Source organism: Oryza glaberrima, chromosome 10, assembly GCF_000147395.1.
Source record: "Oryza glaberrima chromosome 10, OglaRS2, whole genome shotgun sequence".
In the NCBI taxonomy this organism is placed as follows: Eukaryota; Viridiplantae; Streptophyta; class Magnoliopsida; order Poales; family Poaceae; genus Oryza; species Oryza glaberrima.
The window spans coordinates 17,673,069-17,692,726 of NC_068335.1; the positions used below are offsets into that span (position 1 = coordinate 17,673,069).

Consider the following 19,658-nt stretch of genomic DNA (forward strand, 5'->3'; position numbering starts at 1 on the left):
TAGAAACTTTTTACAAAAAACACACCGTTTAGTGGTTTGAAAAGCGTGTACGCGGAACACGAGGAGAGGGGTTGGGAACACAGAGTAAAGAAGTGCGTTTTTTGCAAAATTTTCAATACAAAAGTTGCTTTAAAAAAATCAAATTAATCCATTTTTGAAAATTTTTCTGCTAATACTTAATTACTCACATGCTAATGGATCGCTCTGTTTCCTGTGTGGAGGAGATGGTTCCCAATCGAAGGAGCGAACACAGCAGAGGGTTGGGAACCCCTCCCCTTCGCACGCAAAACAAAGTGATGGATTAATACATAATTAATTAAGTATTAGCTATAGAAAACTTGAAAAATGGATTAATATGATTTTTTAAAGCAACTTTTCTATAGAAACTTTTTGCAAAAATATGCACCATTTAGTAGTTTGAAAGCGTGCGCGCGAAAAACGAGGGTGATGGGTTGGGAACATTGGGGAAAGAACTAAGACATGGGGTGTTTAGATAATTAGATCTAGGGGTGTAAAGTTTTGACTTGTCACATCGGGTATTATATAGGGTGTCATATGGGGTGTTCGGGTACTAATAAAAAAACTAATTACAGAATCCGTCAGTAAACCGCGAGACAAATTTATTAAGACTAATTAATCCGTCATTATCAAATGTTTACTGTAGCACCACATTGTCAAATCATGGAGAAATTAGGCTTAAAAGATTCATCTCACAGATTTGTCGCAATCTGCGCAATTAATTATTTTTTAGCCTATATTTAATATTTCATGTAGGTGTTTAAACTTTCAACGTGACAGGGTGAAAAATTTTGGGGTGCGTTTAAATTATTCTTACCTTAATTTTTCCTATCTAATATTTAATCTGAATTAATTTTGCTTGTAAAATTTCCTTGATGGCTAACATTAGTTTTTTTTTTCTTTTGCCTGTTATTCTCCTCTTACATGCAGCGCATGACTTGCCCGCCCAGTAGGGCACCCAAGACCTAGCAGGCCAGCACGCGCGCCCAACGTCATTCGTCCGCTCGTCGCACGTCCTTTCCAGCCGGTAGCACACGTCCTCGCGCACGGGCCAATCGGCCCAACCTCGCTGGAAGCATGCCCAACTCGGACGCGCGTACGCGAGAAATCGGGAAGGCACGAGTAAAAAAAAATAAATAAAATCTATCGCTGCGTGCCGCGATTTCGATGCTCTGGAGTGGGAGTATCCTCGAACCAGGCAGCGCCACATGGCATTGGTGTCTGGCCGGGAACACGCGTGGAATTCGGTATTAGAGATATAACTGCATATATATTTTGATATTTCCAAAGACGATAATCGAAAGAGACCGTCAGCGAGTTGAAGCCCTTGCCACCAAGGCCCATCGCTGCTAGATCTGGCATTAATTAGTGGGATGCATGACAAGTATTTTCTACATGGCACTCTTGGCCTTATTGCTCAGAATTAATAACACCGATGCTGAATGCAGCAACAATATATACGATAATACTTAATTAACTTCTTCTTAGACATAGATGGAGTTGTCATCGTCTTGGTTGAGTGTCGGCTGGCGATGGGTGACGACAATGTCGATTTGCTGCTGGTCGTGCACTTCTACATCATGTTGCTTGGGAGGCGGCTGGCGCGTGATCCCGGCGTGCGTGCACAGCGCCCAGAGGCAGGTGATGAGGTCGGCGCCCCATGAGGCCAACGCCTTGGCATGGCCCTGCACGTCGTTGGACGGCGCGAGGTAGATGACGAGGTGCACCCAGAGGCGCGCCAGCTCGTCCCACGCCTCGTCGGCGGGCTTCTCCCTGAGCCGGTGGAACAGCTTCACACCTCTCCGCACCGTCGGGTCTCGGAACGAATCCTCCCACTGGTCGCCTGACATGGCGGTCTTGGCGATCTTCTTCTTCCTGCACCGGCGGCTCGGCGGGCACGCGCGGCAGCCGCACCGCCTGGACGCATGATCCAGGCAGCTCCTCGTCTCCTCGTAGCAGCTGGACACCCACGTCTCTTCGTCGGGCAGCAGCTCGGGGAGGTGCACCACCAGATGCACGCAGTACTTGGACAGCACCGACGCGATCCGGCGGTTGTCGGCGCCGGCGGGAGGGCGGCGGCATTGTTTCTTCTGGCTGTCCATCGTCGTCGTCTCGAGCAGCTCCGTCGCTAGGTGCCACGCCAGGATGGCCTCGGTGGTGGTCATCTGGTTGGAATCGATGCCTGCAGGAAGGTTGATGGCTCCAGTGCTGCGATTGATAATGTCACATGAACACAAGGCTTGGATGATCTGCGCAGTGGCACTCGCCGGCAGGGTAACCTGGGAAGTCCTTGCAAAATGCTTGTCGATTGGACCACAGGCGTCAAGAATGGATACCTGGTAGATTGTCATCTTGTTTTTGGATGAAGAAAGTAAACAATAGCGTATGTAGATGACCACGGAATAGATTTTCTGTAGCCACCGTCTACTGGGCCGGTCGTAGGAGCACAGCATGCGGACTATGTTCCAATCGGAGAACACAAACGAGGTCCAGAAGTCATGAGCCTCGATGAGAATGACCGTGAGCACAAGCAACATGGTCAAGGAGAGGATGAGGGACGGGGAACTCACAGGGGTTCTTCCCCAGCCCATGATTCGGCAATATAATGGTGCTGCATCCTTGTTGACGATTAGTATGTCAACTACGGCAACGATGAAAAAATCCAAGAAGATAATGGAGGACAAGAAGTTGATGCAGAAAAGGATAGGTTGGGACATCACCACAGGGGCAGCCGCTTGCTGGTAGTAGTTCTTGAGGAGCTCAAGCTCCATTAGAAGCACTTGGAAAGGCCTTTGGAGTTGATCATGGGATGAGTTGCTGCCTGGGCTAGAGAAGTTGAGTTTGAGGAGGCCGTCGAGCATCATGGCGCGAGCCATGTCGGAGCCGACCTCCACCATCGGGTAGTGCTCGAACCGGCGCCGGAGCATCTTGAAAAGAGAGAAAGATAGGCATAAGTCCTCAAGGAAATCCCCTCTCTTGCCATGGAAGATGTGCTTGTGTTTTTCGCGCATCTCCCATATTGTTTTCACAGTGACCAAGGGCCACTCCTTGTTGGAGTAGTCATCGGGTTCGGCGATACAGAGATGCAAATGCTTCTGCTCGTTTTCGTCGCAGTAGGTGGCTTGGTGTTGGTGTCCACCGCCGGCGACGACGACGCGCCTTCCCACGCCGTAGCCGTATCCAGGGGTTGTGACCGGCTTCGGCTTCTTCTCCTTGTCGTTGTTGGGCACAACAAGGGCGTCCTCGCCCATCACCACGAATTTGCAGCTGGACATGTCGTTGGCCGGCACGGCGCTCCGGCCATCGCCGTCGCGGTTGTACTTGTCCATGACTTTCGTCATGTAGCCCGCAATAACAAGAGGGTTCCTCGCCGTGTGGAAGGAGTAGCTGGCGAACGATCTGTTCACAGCGCTTAGCACGAGCTTCGCAAAGCACAGGAACCAGAGCACAGCGAAGGTGATGCTCAGGGATTTATCATCTGGCAATTTGGAGCATATGAGGTAGCCAATCCACACTAGGTGACTAGTGTCGTAGGCGTAATCCATGAGCGTGAACCTTCCGATCCCCCTATTGAAGGAGGAGCCATCGGTTGGCAGCAGCATCCCCTGCACCTTCTTGCGGATGATCTCGGCGAGGAGCATCCACAGGAGTATGAGGAGGAGCTCGGTTTTGCTCCGGTTTTCGCTCTGTGAAAACGCCGAGGAGAGGAGAGGAACGAACTGGAAGAAGGCGAAGTTGAGCACAAAACGCACGATCCGGGTAAGGTCGTACCGGTAAAGGAACAGGCCACCGCCGGTAGGCAGCCGCCTGAAGGAGAGGCGTAGAAAGCCGGTGATGTAGATGGTGGAGCCCGTGAGAGCCATGAGCACCACCATGAACGTCAGCTTCATGTTCATCAACAAGGCTTCATGTTGGTCGGCCCGAGTAATACTATGGGTGTTGCCGGTGTTGTTCTGGGAAGAGGATAAAACTCCATCGCACCATGTCTTGTTGAAAGCTCGCAAACCGGGAGGGAGGCCAATGCCAACCCTATGATGAAATGGCAATGTGCTCATGCTGGTCAGTGCATGCATGATCATATGCTATGTGTATGTTCTAGCTAATGGCTATCGCATTTGCATGCAAACAAATGCTCGCATGCATACGCGTATATATAGTCCCCGGCAATATAAATATATATTCATCGACAAGATACTGGCCTCCTCATTCCTTGCTTAGTTTAATGGTGCACTCAACGAACGTGCTAGGCATCGTATATGCAGATCCGGCAATTTATGCTGCAGGCCGGGATTTCACCTAGCTGGCTTCTATTCCTTTTCTCTACAGGCTATATATGCATGATCTGTATCGATGCTTTAATCGTTGTTACAACGAAAGGAACGCGTCGTATGAGGTCTGTTACGTAGTTCTTATTCCATTTAGAGATGGTTCTCTTTGTAACAATTGAGACGATAAAAGACTAATAATTAATGCATCAAAACATTTTTTTATTACTTATTATTATTATTCTTTTCTTGGTACTCATGTAGCAAAATTTCTTTTATATGTGCTAACTATCTTTTTCTCCTACTCACTTCTATTTCTATATCAACAAAAAGAGCTCGCTATTAATTACAGTTGTACATGCTCTAATCCCCATTTCATTTATTAAGGCTTATAAGTTCACTCTCCCCCTACCTTAATTTTTTCTTAAATCGACTTTGCATGCTCTCTATATGCTATTATAAAAGCGAAGTCATCCTCCTCTCTTCATGTAAAATCTCATGCTAAAAAGCCATATTACCCCAAAAAAACCATCTCTCCCAAAACCAGTTTCCCAAACAAAACCAACGACCTACCAAATAAAATAAAAGACTATTAATTAGTTTTTTTATTTTTCTCTATACACTGTTGCAACACATTTTGTATTTTTTTTTCTCCATACAGTACTGTTGCAACACACGGGCATCGCACTCTATAAAAAAAATATACAGGAGTTCCTTTCTCATTGTACCAGCAAAGGACCTTTCAACATATACCTTTCCATGTTCGTGATTACATTTGCATCTATACTTGGAAAATAAGTGCAGGAGTTCGTTACTCAGTATAGCAGCAAAGGAGGACATTTGAATTCAACCTCGGAGGCAGATGCTTGTGCATGCTCGTGCATATTAGAATTAAATACTTATCTATCATCGTAAGCAACTAAAAGAAAGCTAGCTCTGCTTTACTCCATATACTTGTATATATACTACTTTGCTGGCCCATAAAGTAATGGTAAATTAATGCGGTATAAACATCTACCTCAATCTCAAAATACAAAGAGTTTTAGACTTGGACACAAATATGAAGAAAGTAGATAAAATTAAATAGGAAAAGATTAGAATTGGTTGAGAAGATGAAGCACGCAAAGAAATTGAATGATACAAAATTGTAATTAGTTGAGAAGAGAATAAAGATGAGGAAGTTGTTATATTTTATAGGAAAAAGTACGAATTACCCCCTTAACTATCGCGGTCGACTGAATTACACCCCTCAACTGAAATACCAGACATTATATACCCTCAACTATTTATACCGGACAAATAACCCCCTCAACGCTGTTTTGAGTGGTTTTGACTTGAGCTTGCTTACGTGGCGCCAACGTAGCAATCCAGTCAGCGAAAAAAATAAAAAATTCCATGGGTCCCACCTGTCATTCCCTAGTGGTTCTCTCTCGCGCACGGGCCACGCACTATAGATGGCCATAAAGCCCGAGGCCCAAAGGCCCGGCCCACGGCACGACCTTTTGGCCCGGCCCAAGCACAGCACGGCCCGACTTGGGTCGGGCCCATGCTAGCCCAGCCCGACCGCCGTGCCGTGCTTGGGCCTCCCCACCGGCATGCTGGGCTGGCCCGGCACGATCAGGCCGGCCCGGCACGATGGGCCGGCAGGCTAGGCCCGGCACACAAAGTATAGGGACTAAAAATAGACATATAAATGTAATGGTCCAAAGAATAGGGACCTAAAATAGACTTATTTTATCTATTTATATCACAACCCAAAGAAGAGGGAGGTTAAATAGACCTTTTGAGCTATATATGTCACAGCCCAAGAGGAGGGAGGAAAATTAGACTTATTCTGAGAAAAAGCACGATGGGCCGTCGTGCCTTCGGGCCGGCTCGGCACAGCCCGAGTCATGTTGGGCCGTGTGTGCGGCCCGTGGGCCGGCACGGCATGGCTCGGTGCGTCGGTCGGGCCGTGCTGGCCCGACAAGCCTCGGCCTAGGCACGGCCGGGCCTGGGCCGTGCCGTGCCGGGCGGCCCACATGGCCATCTATACCACGCACTCGGGCGGCCAGCTGTGGAGCACGCGGAGGTGGAGGCGGACTGGGCGACCGGCGGCGGAGGCGAAGAACGCCCGCGCGGCGGCCAGCGGCGGAGGCGGAGAACGCTCGCGCAGCGGCCGGGGCCGGAAGCGGAGCTCACACGTGCGGCAGAGGAGGCGGAGCACGCGCGTGCGGCTAGCTGTGGAGCCCGCGGAGGAGGAATCGCGGAATCCGGCCGAGAAAGAGCATGCACACTGCCCGAGATGTCATGCCCCTCTCGCTCTGTTTTTACTCCACTGCCGTGTGTGTGTCACAGGCAACACGCGTGCAAAAGATTGAACACCTACGAGGCGAGCTCATCTCTATCCATCCATCTCAACCTCGCAGAGGCGGCGGCGCCGGCGGCGATGGGGTTGTGCCAGTGGAGGCTGGAGAGGCAGGAGGCGGTGTCGAGGTGCAAGGCGAGGCAGGACATGGCGGCGGAGCATGTGGTCTACCTCCGGGCGCTGCGTGCCATGGGCGTTGCCCTGCTGCAGTTCGCCAGTGTCGATGCAGACCATCCGAGGCGGATTCCGCGATCTCGGGTGGCTAGCTGCGGAGCCCCGGACAGGCAACCGCCGCCGCGTCCTCCGCGCGCTCGCCACGCTGCCCTTGCCTCCACCTCCAGGCCGCTGCCGGCACACGCCGCCCTCACCTCTGCCTCCATGCCACCGTCGGTAGCGCCGCCGTGCTGTGTCGCCCCGTCTTCCCCCGCCGCCGCACGCTTCAGAAGAGGAGGGAGAAGAACGCCGGTCGCGTCGCGCCCTTTCGCCGGCCGCCGCGTGCTTTAGAAGGGATGGAGAAGAGAGAGGTGGGTGGGGATTCTGACGAGTGGGCCCTAGCGATTCTTTTTAAAAAACGGATGGCTGGACTGCCACGTATGTTATTTGAACCCTAAACCGCTTGTAACAGTGCTAAGGGGGGTGTTTTATCCGGTATTGAAAGTTTAGGGTGAGCAATGTCTGGTTTTCGAGTTCAGGGTGTAATTTGGTCGACCACGATAATTTAGGGGGTAATTCATACTTATAATAATTTTTAAGTACTAAAAATTTATTATATTTCGAGATGGATAGAGTACTTAATGGGAGAAGAAAGGAACAGAATCAGTTTTCATTCTAGTTGCCTGCAGGGAGGCGGGTGCTTTAAAAACCAAGAGCTCGGTTTAGGCCAGATGGACAAGTCAACACAGCGGAACTCTAAGGTGATGCAGCGCTGGAACCCAAGGCTATTCCTATTGCAAGTTTCATAAGAGTTTAGATGTCACATAAGCTAAATTGATGATACGTCAAGAAATTTATGAAGAGAGAAGGAATGAGTTTCATCTAGAAAGGATGATTTTCATCTAGATGAAACTTGGTTTACACACTATCTATGCAGTGAAACTAGAATGAAACCCCACTTCAACTTGATCATTTTATCCTTATACCTTGGAAACGAAAATAAAACCACATTAATCAAATAGTTTCATAATATCGTTCAATAAATAAAAATTGTGGATAGCATATGAAATCACGAAATGAAGCTATGCATCAAATATCGACATTTGTTTCATTCATCAATCCGAAGCTCTTTTAATTATGTAGCACTCTTGAAAACCCCAAAATAAAACTCTCCACTAGGAATAGTCTAAGTGGCGCAAAAGGTTAAACGTGAATATCTCCTTGATCAAGTTCTGTAGTAAAGGCAGAACCTAAATATTGTTACAACTAAGTATTTTAATTTCTTTTTCCTTCCACTTTAACCCTGTACATGGCTTTGATTATTTCTAACTCATAGATACTCCCTCCATCCTAAAATATAAGTTGTTTATGTTTCAGAGAAAGTCAATGTTTGACTAACAAATAAATATTTCATCGGTCTTAAAATATATTAATTTAGGATCAGATAGAATATATCCTAATATTATGAATTTAGATAGACCCGTAGAATGTGTCCTATCCAGTTCTAAGGGCATCCACAATGTGACCAAAAAGCAGTCCTTATAACTCTATATGGGTACCTTTACCATTGTGGGAGGTGGCATTAGGAAGAGCCATATAATAAGCTACCCATAGCTATAAAGACCACCCATATAGATTAAAATATACTATCTCTCTCCTTTTGCTTCTTTCATGAGAGAACTATAGCATTTGGAAGTAATTTTTTTAGAGTGTGGGTCCCATCTTAATGTCAATTGCTATCTATATACATTGTGGAAATAGAAATAACAAAAAACCACTTATGTGGGTCCCACCTATATGGACTACTTGGTCCATATACATTGGTGATACCCTAAAGTTACTATATTTAAGAACAGGATAAGTATGTTATAGTTATGCATGTTATATCGTTAGATATATCTGAAAATATATTTATATAATAAAATTCATGGTTATTAATAATATATTAGAAATAAATGATTAAAGATGATGTAAAAGGCTAATACGTCTAGGGGTGGGCATTCAATCTGATCAAAGAATTTAGCCTTGGTCTTCGATCTTTGGGTTTTTGGACAGCTATAGATAAATTGCACAGTAAAATAGTCAAGACCGAGCAATTTGGTCCCGGTCATGATCACAATTTTAGGAGATAAAAAACACACACATATTACTAACAATTTTCAGTGATCCAAAATATCACACACAAATCACACAAATTTCAATAAACTCAGTGTCACACCCTACCCTGGCACCACCTAACAGTGATGCCAGAGGGGATGCATCATAGGAGATCGGTGTGAATAGACTCCCATAGAACCGCGATGCCGGTACCAATCCTAAGACACGACTGCTAGCACCTGCGGTTAACTCGAGAGGAATCATTGCAATTAATAATATAAATAATTATACCTTTAAGAGGTCACATCTTCGAAACGACTCCGAGAGTGTAACCGACAAACTAGAGCCAATCCACAAGCAACGGCTTGGGATTAGATAGATGGATAGAGAGGTGGATGGATCCAAACCATTTGGACTTAATTGGGTGGCTCAAAAATTTGAATGATAGAGCTTTGAAATCAGTCAAAGGTTATATAGGTATAGAAACAAAGGTATTGTACATGCATGAGGGTGTGTCGTTCGGCCCTGTCGTTCTTCACCCTAATGTCTCAGTCTAGTCTCTCCCGATAAAAATCTAGTTTAAGGATGTCTGGAATATATAACCACAGTGATGTTATATATGTTGTTGCCTTCTTAGAGGCATCGCATTGGAGATTCTGTTTTCTGTTTGAGAAAGCCAATGACTACATACAACTTGAAAGTCGCTAGAAAGAAACAACTATGCAGATTCTGACCAATTATTGTAACACCTTGATCTGACACTACCGTACAACGATACTTGATAGGGACATGTTGCAGGAGAAGGATGCAAGCCACTTCCTACAATACTCGATATTAGTACCAGTCTCAGGACATGTTAGAACTCATGATGATAGTTATGAATTATTGTGATCCTTAACATAAACATTAAACTTATTTATGTTAACTTAACATAAGTTGCAGCACGAGACGACCAGAGAATGCAATTGACAACAAATAAGGAACCAGCAACAGCGAAAGGAGCGAGCTAACTCCCAACTCCCTAAACAATAGCTAGGAACCTGACGAAACACTAAATCTTCTTCACATCATTTCAAGCAGGGATGTGGTATGCGAAAGTGCATGTAGGCTAGTGGTTACAAGAGTCTCAGAAGCACCTTAGGTCCTGGGTTCTCGACTCTCTATGGGAGCGAAGTTTACAGGATCTAACGACATTGTGCTTTCAGTGGTAGGCAACGTACCTATCGACAGCGAGACGCCTGTGGTGACTTCGTCAATCTCAAGGATTTGTCGGCCCAGTCTTCGAAGATGCTCATAGGGGTAGGGTTTGCATGCGTGCGTTCATAGGGGTGGTTGCGTTGTACTGTGTAATTCAAAAAAAAAAGAGACGCCTGTGGTAATTTCGTCAATCTCAAGGATTTGCCAGCCCAGTCTTCGAAGATACTCATAGGGGTGGTGAGTGTGCGTGCATTGTGAGTTTCTACGTTCCAGTCTTCGAAGATGCTCATAAGGGTAGGTTTTGTCGGTCCAGTCTTCGAAGATGCTCATAGAGGTAGGGTTTGCGTGCATACGTTCATAGAGGTGGTAAGTGTGTGAGCGTTGTGAGTTTCTGCATTGTACTGTGTAATTTAAAAAAAAAAAGCAGGGATGTGGTTACTAATACGTTACCTGGATACGGCTTCCAGGCCGCATATCCGTATCAGGTACGTGACGGATACGGGATACGTACCGTATACGTTCGGATACGTATCCCATACGTATCCAGCGATTTGATGCAGAGCCGCCGTCCTCCGTCTCCCATCCCGATGCATCTCGCACGCGCCCTAGCGAGATGTCGCCACCACACGCTGGGTACAGGCATGCGTCGCCGCCGCGCCCCGCAGCACAGCACCTCCTCTGCAAACAGGCACAGCCGCACAGCACCTCCGCCGCGAGTTTAGAGGCCGGGTGGCAGCCGGCCAGGGCCTTCACCGCCCAAGGCAAGCACAGCACCGGCAGCATCGAAGCACCATTGCAGCTTTTTATTTGTTTCCCTCACTACTTGAGATAAATCCACTCCTCTAGTGTTTCATGCTTGATCTGCAATGCCTCTATTATTTTAGGATAAGTAGTCAAGGACTATTGTTTTTGTTAGATCCAACCTCCAAATGCTACTGTGCAGTCTGTACTAGTGCATCTAGCAATTCTAGGGGTAGTGCGGAATGTTGATGCACATCCATCAAAGAGCAACTGTGTTGATTGAACTATTAAATTTGCGTTTTGTATGCTATTTGTAGTCTTGCACTTTATTACACACCAATTTTTTAGGGGGCTTAAATCGCTTCGTCAACTATAGCAGAGTTGGAGAAGATGGCCATGGAATGAACTGCAACTGCACTAATCCTAGTATTATATTGCTATTTTCTTAAAAGAATCCTTAATTTTTTGTATTTCTAATATATATATAAATATATAAATGTATCTCCGTATGCTTGTTTTTTGGAAAATACCGTATCCACGTATCGACGTATCGCGTATCCGTATCGCCGTATCGAGGTAGCATAGGTTACCATGGGAGATCGAGCCAAGGAGTAAAAAAAAAAAAAGGTAAAAGTAACAGCGATGGTGTAAATGTCCTACAATAACTAGAGAAGGGGAAAAAAAAGGAAAAGGAGAATAGATGGGCTAAGTTGGCTGGTTTGTTTGGGCTTGACCCATTGCAGCGAGGAGAGAGAGTTGAGAGTAGGCCCTGTTTCTTTGGGCCAAGCTAAGCTAGCATGCACGCACGCTAAGATCAGGCCGGTCAGCAAGCTAGCAGCAACTCAATGCAGCAGCAGCGGCATACAGTGCAAAATATTAGTACACCTTGGAGGGAGTGGATTCTCTCGAGGGAATATCCCCTTATTATTTGCATGTTATCTAAATAATTATAAAAAAATTCAACTAAATAGATTAATATCTAATAGATCACTCCACAAACATGAAAGTTAAAATTCAACTTCTGCAGGTTGCAAAAAAAGATATTAAACTATGGCCAGTAAACGTATATTCACATTCAAATTTATTTTTTTCGTTGTAACTTATAGAAGTTAAATTTGACCTTACATGTTTGTGTAGTGATTTAATTATCATATATTAATCTATCTTATTGGTTTTTTTCAAATATTTTCATAACCATTTAGAACACATGCAAATAATGAGGGATGTCCCTTCAAGAGTTTAGAATAGCTTCCCCCACCATGGAAGATTGAAGAAGAGATGAAGTGGCTTATAAGGATGAGTGCCTGAACTTTGTCAACTTTGACTTAAATAAGTTTATGTAAAACGAGGATGAAAACACTGAGCTAAAAGTATAGATTGCCATATGGCCCGTGGCCCGCGGCCCGGCCCAAAGCACGGCTGTTTGGCCCGGCCCAAGCACGGCACGGCCTGACTGGGGTCGTGCTCGTGCCGTCCCGGCCCGACAGCCGGGCCGTGCTTGGGCCGCACCTTCGGCACGCTGGGATAATGGTCAAATAAAAAAAATATAGGGATGCAAAATAGACTTGAATAATCGTATAATGCAAGGCCCAAGACAAGAGGTATACAAAATAGACTTATTTTCCAGCCATTTAAACACAGCCCACAGAGTTGAGGGACCAAAAATAGACTTTTTCTGTGAGGAGTATACAGAATAGACTTATTTCCAGCCATTTAAACACAACCTACAGAGTTGAGGGACCAAAAATAGACTTTTTCTGTGAGGAGTATACAGAATAGACTTATTGTCCAGCCATTTAAACACAACCTACAGAGTTGAGGGACCGAAAATAGACTTTTTCTGTGAGGAAGCACGATGACCCATCGTGCCTTCTAGCCGGCCCGGCATGGCCCGAGTAGTATTGGGCTATGCCTGGGCTGTGTATGCCGCCAGTAGGCTGGCACGGCACGGCCCGGTGCGTCGGTCGGGCCGTGCCGACCCGACAAGCCTCAGCCCAGGTATGGCCGGGCTTGGGCCGTGCCGTGCCGGGTGTCCTACATGGCCATCTATAGTTAAAAGTATATAGTTGTGGATCAATTCAACTCATCACCGTTTTCGGAACTCTAAAAACAGGTGAACATTCTTTTTATAAAATCATAATTAAATAATTTAATGGTGTAGGATATCAGTTATGGCGAAAATGCTTGTCAGGGTTATGGATAAGGCATACCCTCTATCCTACGACTTATGAAATATACCGATAAGGTATACCTTCACGTATACGGATCGTTTCCGTACACGCCATTAGGAACTCGTCTCAAGTTATGGAAAGTATCTCTGAGTTAAGAAATTGCCGAAGTCCTACTCGGAAAGGGTAAAATCTCTGTTATATCGTGTCGGTTTATATATCCCTAAGTCTTACATGAGGGTCAAGGTATTACACGGTATAAAAGGGACCCCTAGGGGGAGGCGAAGGGCATCGCATCTCATCGACCACACACCCACCAAAGTTTACGAAGCCGGAGTGCACAGAGCCAAGTCACCGGGAGATCTCGTCGAATCCCTCGACTACGATCTCGTCGGTACCATCTGTTTCGACTACTCTCTTTGTAATATGTTCTTATCGTCATCAATCTCATATAAACTGGACTAGGGCTATTACCTAACAAGGGGCCTGAACCAGTATAATCCTTATCTTTTGTTTGCTTGATGTCGTACTATGTAAACCCTCGTTCCAACGTACCCCAATAATTAACTCATCCGGTCCGTGAGTATCCCACGTCGACAGTGGCGCGCCAGGTAGGGGGACTTGGTGCTCAAGGATCTACCAGTATGACTTCAGGACTTCCCAACAACAGTGTCATTGCCAGCGTCGATCAAGGAGTTTCTACCTCGACACCGCTAGTGTGGACTTAGGTCGGATCTATTGTCTTTCCGGTCTATACCGTTACACCAATCTCGGCTGGCCCAATCATCATCGGGAACGAGAGAGGTACGGCAACGACTGAGAGAAACAACGCCCCGCCGATAATTCCTCCCACTCAGGTGGACAACGGAACATCGACGGCCCCAACATCTGGGAGGAACCCTCAGGCGGCTGAATTTCACCCTTCATGTGAAAGATCAAAGCCGACAAGGATGACCACCCTAAGACCGAGATCTTGGTGTCTTGTGCATAAGACAACCAAGCATACTCTCGAGGACTGTCCGGTGATACTCCACGTACAAGCTGAACTCTACACCTGTTGGGAACGAGGGATTCAGCGCACTTCACCAACGGGAACCACCTACTGTCCGATCCACAGATCTAGATCTCATGATTTCACAAATTGCAGAATCTTTCTCTGGACCCTCAAACCAGCGCATCATCGTGTCCAACAACCATGAGTTCAAACCCCGTGCGTTGCCAAGGAACCAGATGCGGCACCGATTCCAGATAGGTTTGTGGGATCTGTCGGTACAAACGAGCCATCCGTGTTGCACCTCCTTGAAGGCTACGAATCCTCCTCGCAGTCACCTAGGGATGTAAATGTGGTCAACAACACTGAGACAAGTGCGTCCGCAGCAGCGAGAATGCCCGCTCATCAGTTGCGGAACTTGGACGCGATATTGAGAGAAAGTCCTTTCGATCCAGTAACAAACCCAGACGCCAGCCAATGGGCAGAGCGACTACGGGAAACTGTGACGAACCTCAATGCCGCGTTTGCTGAAGTAGCAGGCGGCCCAGAGCCGCACAGGAACGGAGAGCGACCCACCGAGGACGCGGATGGAGAAGACCTCGCCGGAAGACATGCCACCGGCGATCGTTCCCCTTGAGAAAGACATGATCCTACACCACCGCGCCGTGAAGATAGCGATCTTCGCGAGCATCTGAACAGACGCCGGCAGAGCAGGAGGGATCGTAACGAAGACGACCGTCGTCGCCATCACTCTCCTTCTCGTCGGGAGGACGGTACTCCGCATCGACAACATCATCATCGCTCTCCCTCGCGGTGAGAAAGAGACGACGGCCGAGGAAATACCCCAAATGAAGATCGAGATCATCGGCCCCATAATGATCGACGCGATAACGACAACAACCGAGGTTAGGAGAATAATCGCCGAAGACAGGAGAGGGACGGCGACAACCGACGTGATCGAAACTCCCAATCTCCTCATCCGAGTCGAGATCGAGGACGCGATCATCGCTCGAGAAGCCAAGCTCCTGAGCCAAGTGACCCCTCATCCTCGTCTTCGTCGTCCTCTTCGGATCGGCCTCCAAGACGATGTTGCGACCACGGGCCACACCCTATCCCAGGAAACGGATGCAGGGCGTTCACACCTGCGCTCCGCAATGTGCGATGGCCCGAGAAGTTCCTACCGGGATCGATTGAGAAATATGATGGAGGTACAGACCCAGAAGAATTTCTGCAAGTCTACTCCACAGTTCTCTATGCCGCTAGTGCAGACGACAACGCTCTGGCTAATTATTTGCTAGCCGCGTTGAAAGGTTCTACTCGTTCATGGTTCGTTCATCTCTCGCCGAACTCAATTTCTTCGTGGGAAGATTTGTGGCAGCAGTTTGTCGCCAACTTCCAAGGGACATATAAGTGCCACGTGATTGAAGACGACCTACACGCTCTAACTCAAAACCCGAGCGAGTCATTGCGGGACTATATTCGGCACTTTAACAAGTGCAGAATACGATCCCCGAGATCACCGATGCTTCTGTCATCCGAGCATTCAAATCAGGCGTCCGAGATCGGTGCACCACCCAGGAGTTGGTGACGCGCTGAATCACGTCTGCCCAAAAGCTATTCGAGATCATCGATAGATGCGCTCATGCAGACGATGCACTGAGGCGCAAGGAGGGAAAAAGCAAGGCGGTGGATGAGAAGAAGAAGTCGACCGATAAGGATGCACCAGAGTCGAGCAAAAAGAGAAGCCGCAAGAGTGGGAAGCGCAAGTCCTCGATAGAGGTCCTCGCCACGGAACAAGTGGAACCGTCCAGACGCCACAATCCCCAGAGCGACGACTCGTGCAAGGCATGATGCCCAATCCACAAGACAAGCAATCACGCCATGGAGGATTGCTATGTCATAAAAAAAGAGCTTGCGAGACAACTAGCGATCGAAAGAGGGAAGCGAGTACGAGTTGTCGAAATGGCAGAAGAAGTCGCCGCCGACAACTCCGACTCTGCCTTTCCAGAATACGACCTAAACGCCTCCCACATCTTCGGCGGATCCACGTCGTACACCTCTAAGAGAGAGTATAAAAAAGTGGAACGCGAGGACTGCTCCACCTCGCAGACAACAGCTGCCAAGATGAAGTAGTCCCAACACAAGATCGAGTTCTCGGAAGCGGATCACCCCAAGATCGCGACTACGCTCAGCAGATATCCAACAGTGGTTGAACCCACTATTCGGAACATAAAGGTGGCGAGAGTTCTCATCGACGGCAGGAGCTCGATTAACCTGCTCTTCGCCAGCACCTTAGACGCGATGGGAATACCTCGAAGCGAGCTGACACCCACAGATTAGCCCTTCCAGGGAATCACCCCGGAGTCGTCGTCTAAGCCATTGGGAAAGATCACACGCCGAAAACTTCCGAACAGAGCAGATCACCTTTGATGCCGCAGAGTTCGACACCGCCTACAATGCCATCATTGGGAGAACTGCACTCGCGAAATTTATGGCGGCGTTGCATTACGCATACCAAGTGCTCAAAATGCCAGGACCGAAAGGGACAATCACTATCCAGGGGAACGCCAAGTTGGCAGTACAATGCGACAAGCGGAGCCTCGACATGGTCGAGCATACTCCTAACCCGCCCACCACAACCGAAATCCCCAAGAAAGTGAGCAAGCCCAAGAAGACACCAAAACCAGATGGCGCCATCAAGATCATCCCACTGTCTAGCTCCAACCCCGACAAAATTGTCAAGATCGGGGCATCGTTGGACGACAAATAGGAACTCGTGCTCATCACCTTCCTCCGAGACAATACAGACGTGTTCGCTTGGCAACCGTCAGACATGCCGGGAGTACCAGGGAGGTGATTGAGCACAAACTGATGTTGCGACCCGATGCCAAGCCAGTTAAGCAGAAACTGCGGATATTCGCGCTCGACCGAAAACAAGCCATACGAAAAGAACTCGATAAACTTCTCAAAGCTGGCTTCATAAGAGAAGTCCTCCATCCAGAGTGGCTTGCAAATCCAGTAATAGTACGCAAAGCCAACGGGAAGTGGAGGATGTGCGTCGACTTTACCGATCTCAACAAGGCGTGCCCCAAAGACCACTTCCCTCTCCTCGAATAGACCAATTGGTGGATTCAACGGTTGGTTGCGAGTTGTTAAGCTTCCTTGACGCTTACTCCGGCTACCACCAAATTAGCATGGCAAAAGAGGATGAGGAGAAGACAACGTTCATCACGCCTTTCGGTGTATTCTGTTATACCAAGATGTCGTTTGTATTAATAAGCGCAGGCAACACATATCAGCGCGGGATCCAGGGAGCACTCGGTACTCAACTCGGACAAAACGTCGAAGCATATGTGGACGACATCATCGTCAAGACCAAGAAAAGCGACTCACTAATCGACGACCTCAGGGAAACGTTTGACAACCTCCGAAGATACCAAATGAAGCTCAATTCGGAGAAGTGTACGTTCGGAGTACCGTCGGGGAAGCTCCTAGGTTTCTTAGTTTCAGGACGAGGAATCGAGGCAAATCTCGAGAAGATCAAGGCGATCGAGAACATGAAGTCGCCCACAAGGCTCAAGGAGGTCCAGTGGTTGACAGGATGCATGGCTTCACTAAGCCGATTCATCGCAAGGATGGGAGAACGAGGACAACCTTTCTTCGCCCCGCTCAAGAAGTAGGACAAATTCGAGTGGAACCAGGAAGCCGAGAACGCATTTATCGCGCTCAAGCGCTACTTGTCAAATCCCCTTGTACTCGTTGCTCCACACATCAATGAAGAATTATTCCTGTATATCGCTACCACGCCTTATTCTGTGAGTACGGTTATCGTCGTAGAGAGGGAAAAAGTACAACATTCCGTGTACTACGTAAGCGAGGCCCTCCACGATGCAAAAATTAGATACTCACAGATCCAAAAACTGCTCTACACGGTGGTTATGACATCGAGAAAGCTACGCCACTATTTCCAGGCTCACAAGGTCACCGTCGTCTCCTCATTCCCTTTGGGTGAAGTCGTTAGGAATAAAGATGTGGTCGGCTGAATTGCCAAATGGGTAGTTGAGCTAAGCCAATTCGATATCCACTTTGTGCCTAGAACAGCCATTAAGTCACAGGTCCTCGCCGATTTTGTAGCCAGCTGGACTATCCCAAAGGATAGCCCAGCCGCCCAAACGGACAACGAAACCTGGACCATGGCATTTGACGGAGCACTGAATAGCCAAGGAGCAGGCGCCGGCTTGACATCCCCCACAGGAGATCAATTCAAGCATGCAATCCATCTAAACTTCCGGGCAACAAATAACACGGCCGAGTACGAAGGACTACTCGCAGGGATAAAAGCAGCAGCCGCGCTTGGCGTCAAGCGACTAATCATGAAGGGAGACTCTGAATTGGTCGCAAACCAAGTACACAAAGACTACAAATGCTCTAACCCCGAGTTAGCCAAATATCTCGCCGAGGTTAGAAAACTGAAACGCAAGTTCAACGGCATCGAAGTTCGACATGTCTACCGAAAAGACAACGTCGAACCAGACGACCTCGCACGACGCGCTTCCAGGCGAGAACCACTCGAGCCCGGAACGTTTTTGGACGTTCTGACAAAACCATCCATCAAGGACACGCACGACGAAAGCACCACAGCCAATACCAGCATCTCGCAGGGAGCTGCAGAGGTCACAAACGTCGTTGCGAACATAGAGACAACAGACGACTGGCGCACCCCGCTAATCAGATTCTTGGAGTCAGACGAGCTGCCGGATGACGACACAGAGGTAGAGAAACAATCCCGTCAGGCCAAGATATATTGTATGATCAGCAATGATTTATACAAGAAGGCCCCAAACGGAATCCTCCCCAAGTGCGTATCATCCGACGACGGAAAAACTCTTCTCCTTGACATCCACGAAGGCATTTGCGGATCACACACCGGCGCACGTACTCTCGTCGGAAAAGCTTTCAGACAAGGCTTTTTCTGGCCAACTGCTCTCAAAGACGCATGTGAACTAGTGCAACGATTTGAAGCTTGTCAATTCTTTAGAAAACACACCAAATTGCCAGCACAAGCGCTCCAGACTATCCCTTTACATGGCCATTCTCATGCTGGGGGCTCGACATACTCGGGCCATTCCCACGAGGACAAGGGGGCTACAAATTCCTGTTCGTGGCGATCGACAAATTCACTAAGTGGATTGAAGCAGAGCCGACAAGAGAAATTAAAGCCGAAAACGCCATAAAATTTATCAAGGGGATATTCTGCAGATATGGGTTGCCTCACCGCATCTTTACCGACAACGGGTCCCAATTCACCAACGGTGATTTCCAAGATTACTGCATCGAACTTGGAGTCAAGATCTGCTTCGCCTCAGTGTCCCATCCTCAGAGCAACTGTAACATCCTGAAAATTTCGATTCTGAAATACGGAATTAAAAATTCGGAATAATCAAAAATCTTTTAAAACCTTTTTACATGCTAGGATTTATTATGCATTTGTGTGTTTTTATGTTGTGTGCCAAAGATCTCGATTAAATCTTATCTCCGAAAGGGACGCCCTCAGTCCAACGTCCTTTCCTTCCCTTATCTTCACGGTCTGATTTATTAAGTGCTTCGGTACTAAACAAATCACAGATTTGGATATATAACCCGAAAACCTTCCCTTATATCGCAACACGACATATCTTCCT

The 19,658-nt window shown here is 47.6% G+C and overlaps 1 protein-coding gene across 1 annotated transcript; it reads right to left on the reverse strand.

Moving 5' to 3' along the window:
* Nucleotides 1-1,403: 1,403 nt before the first annotated feature.
* LOC127753217 (uncharacterized) lies at nt 1,404-4,111 on the reverse strand. Its single transcript, XM_052278690.1, has one exon. The coding sequence runs from the start codon at nt 4,095-4,097 to the stop codon at nt 1,503-1,505; it is 2,595 nt and encodes an 864-aa protein (XP_052134650.1). The 5' UTR covers nt 4,098-4,111; the 3' UTR covers nt 1,404-1,502.
* Nucleotides 4,112-19,658: the final 15,547 nt, after the last annotated feature.

Coding starts and splice junctions, on each gene's coding strand:
- LOC127753217 (XM_052278690.1), bottom strand. CDS start 4,097: ATGATCATGCATGCACTGACCAGCATGAGCACATTGCCATTTCATCAT.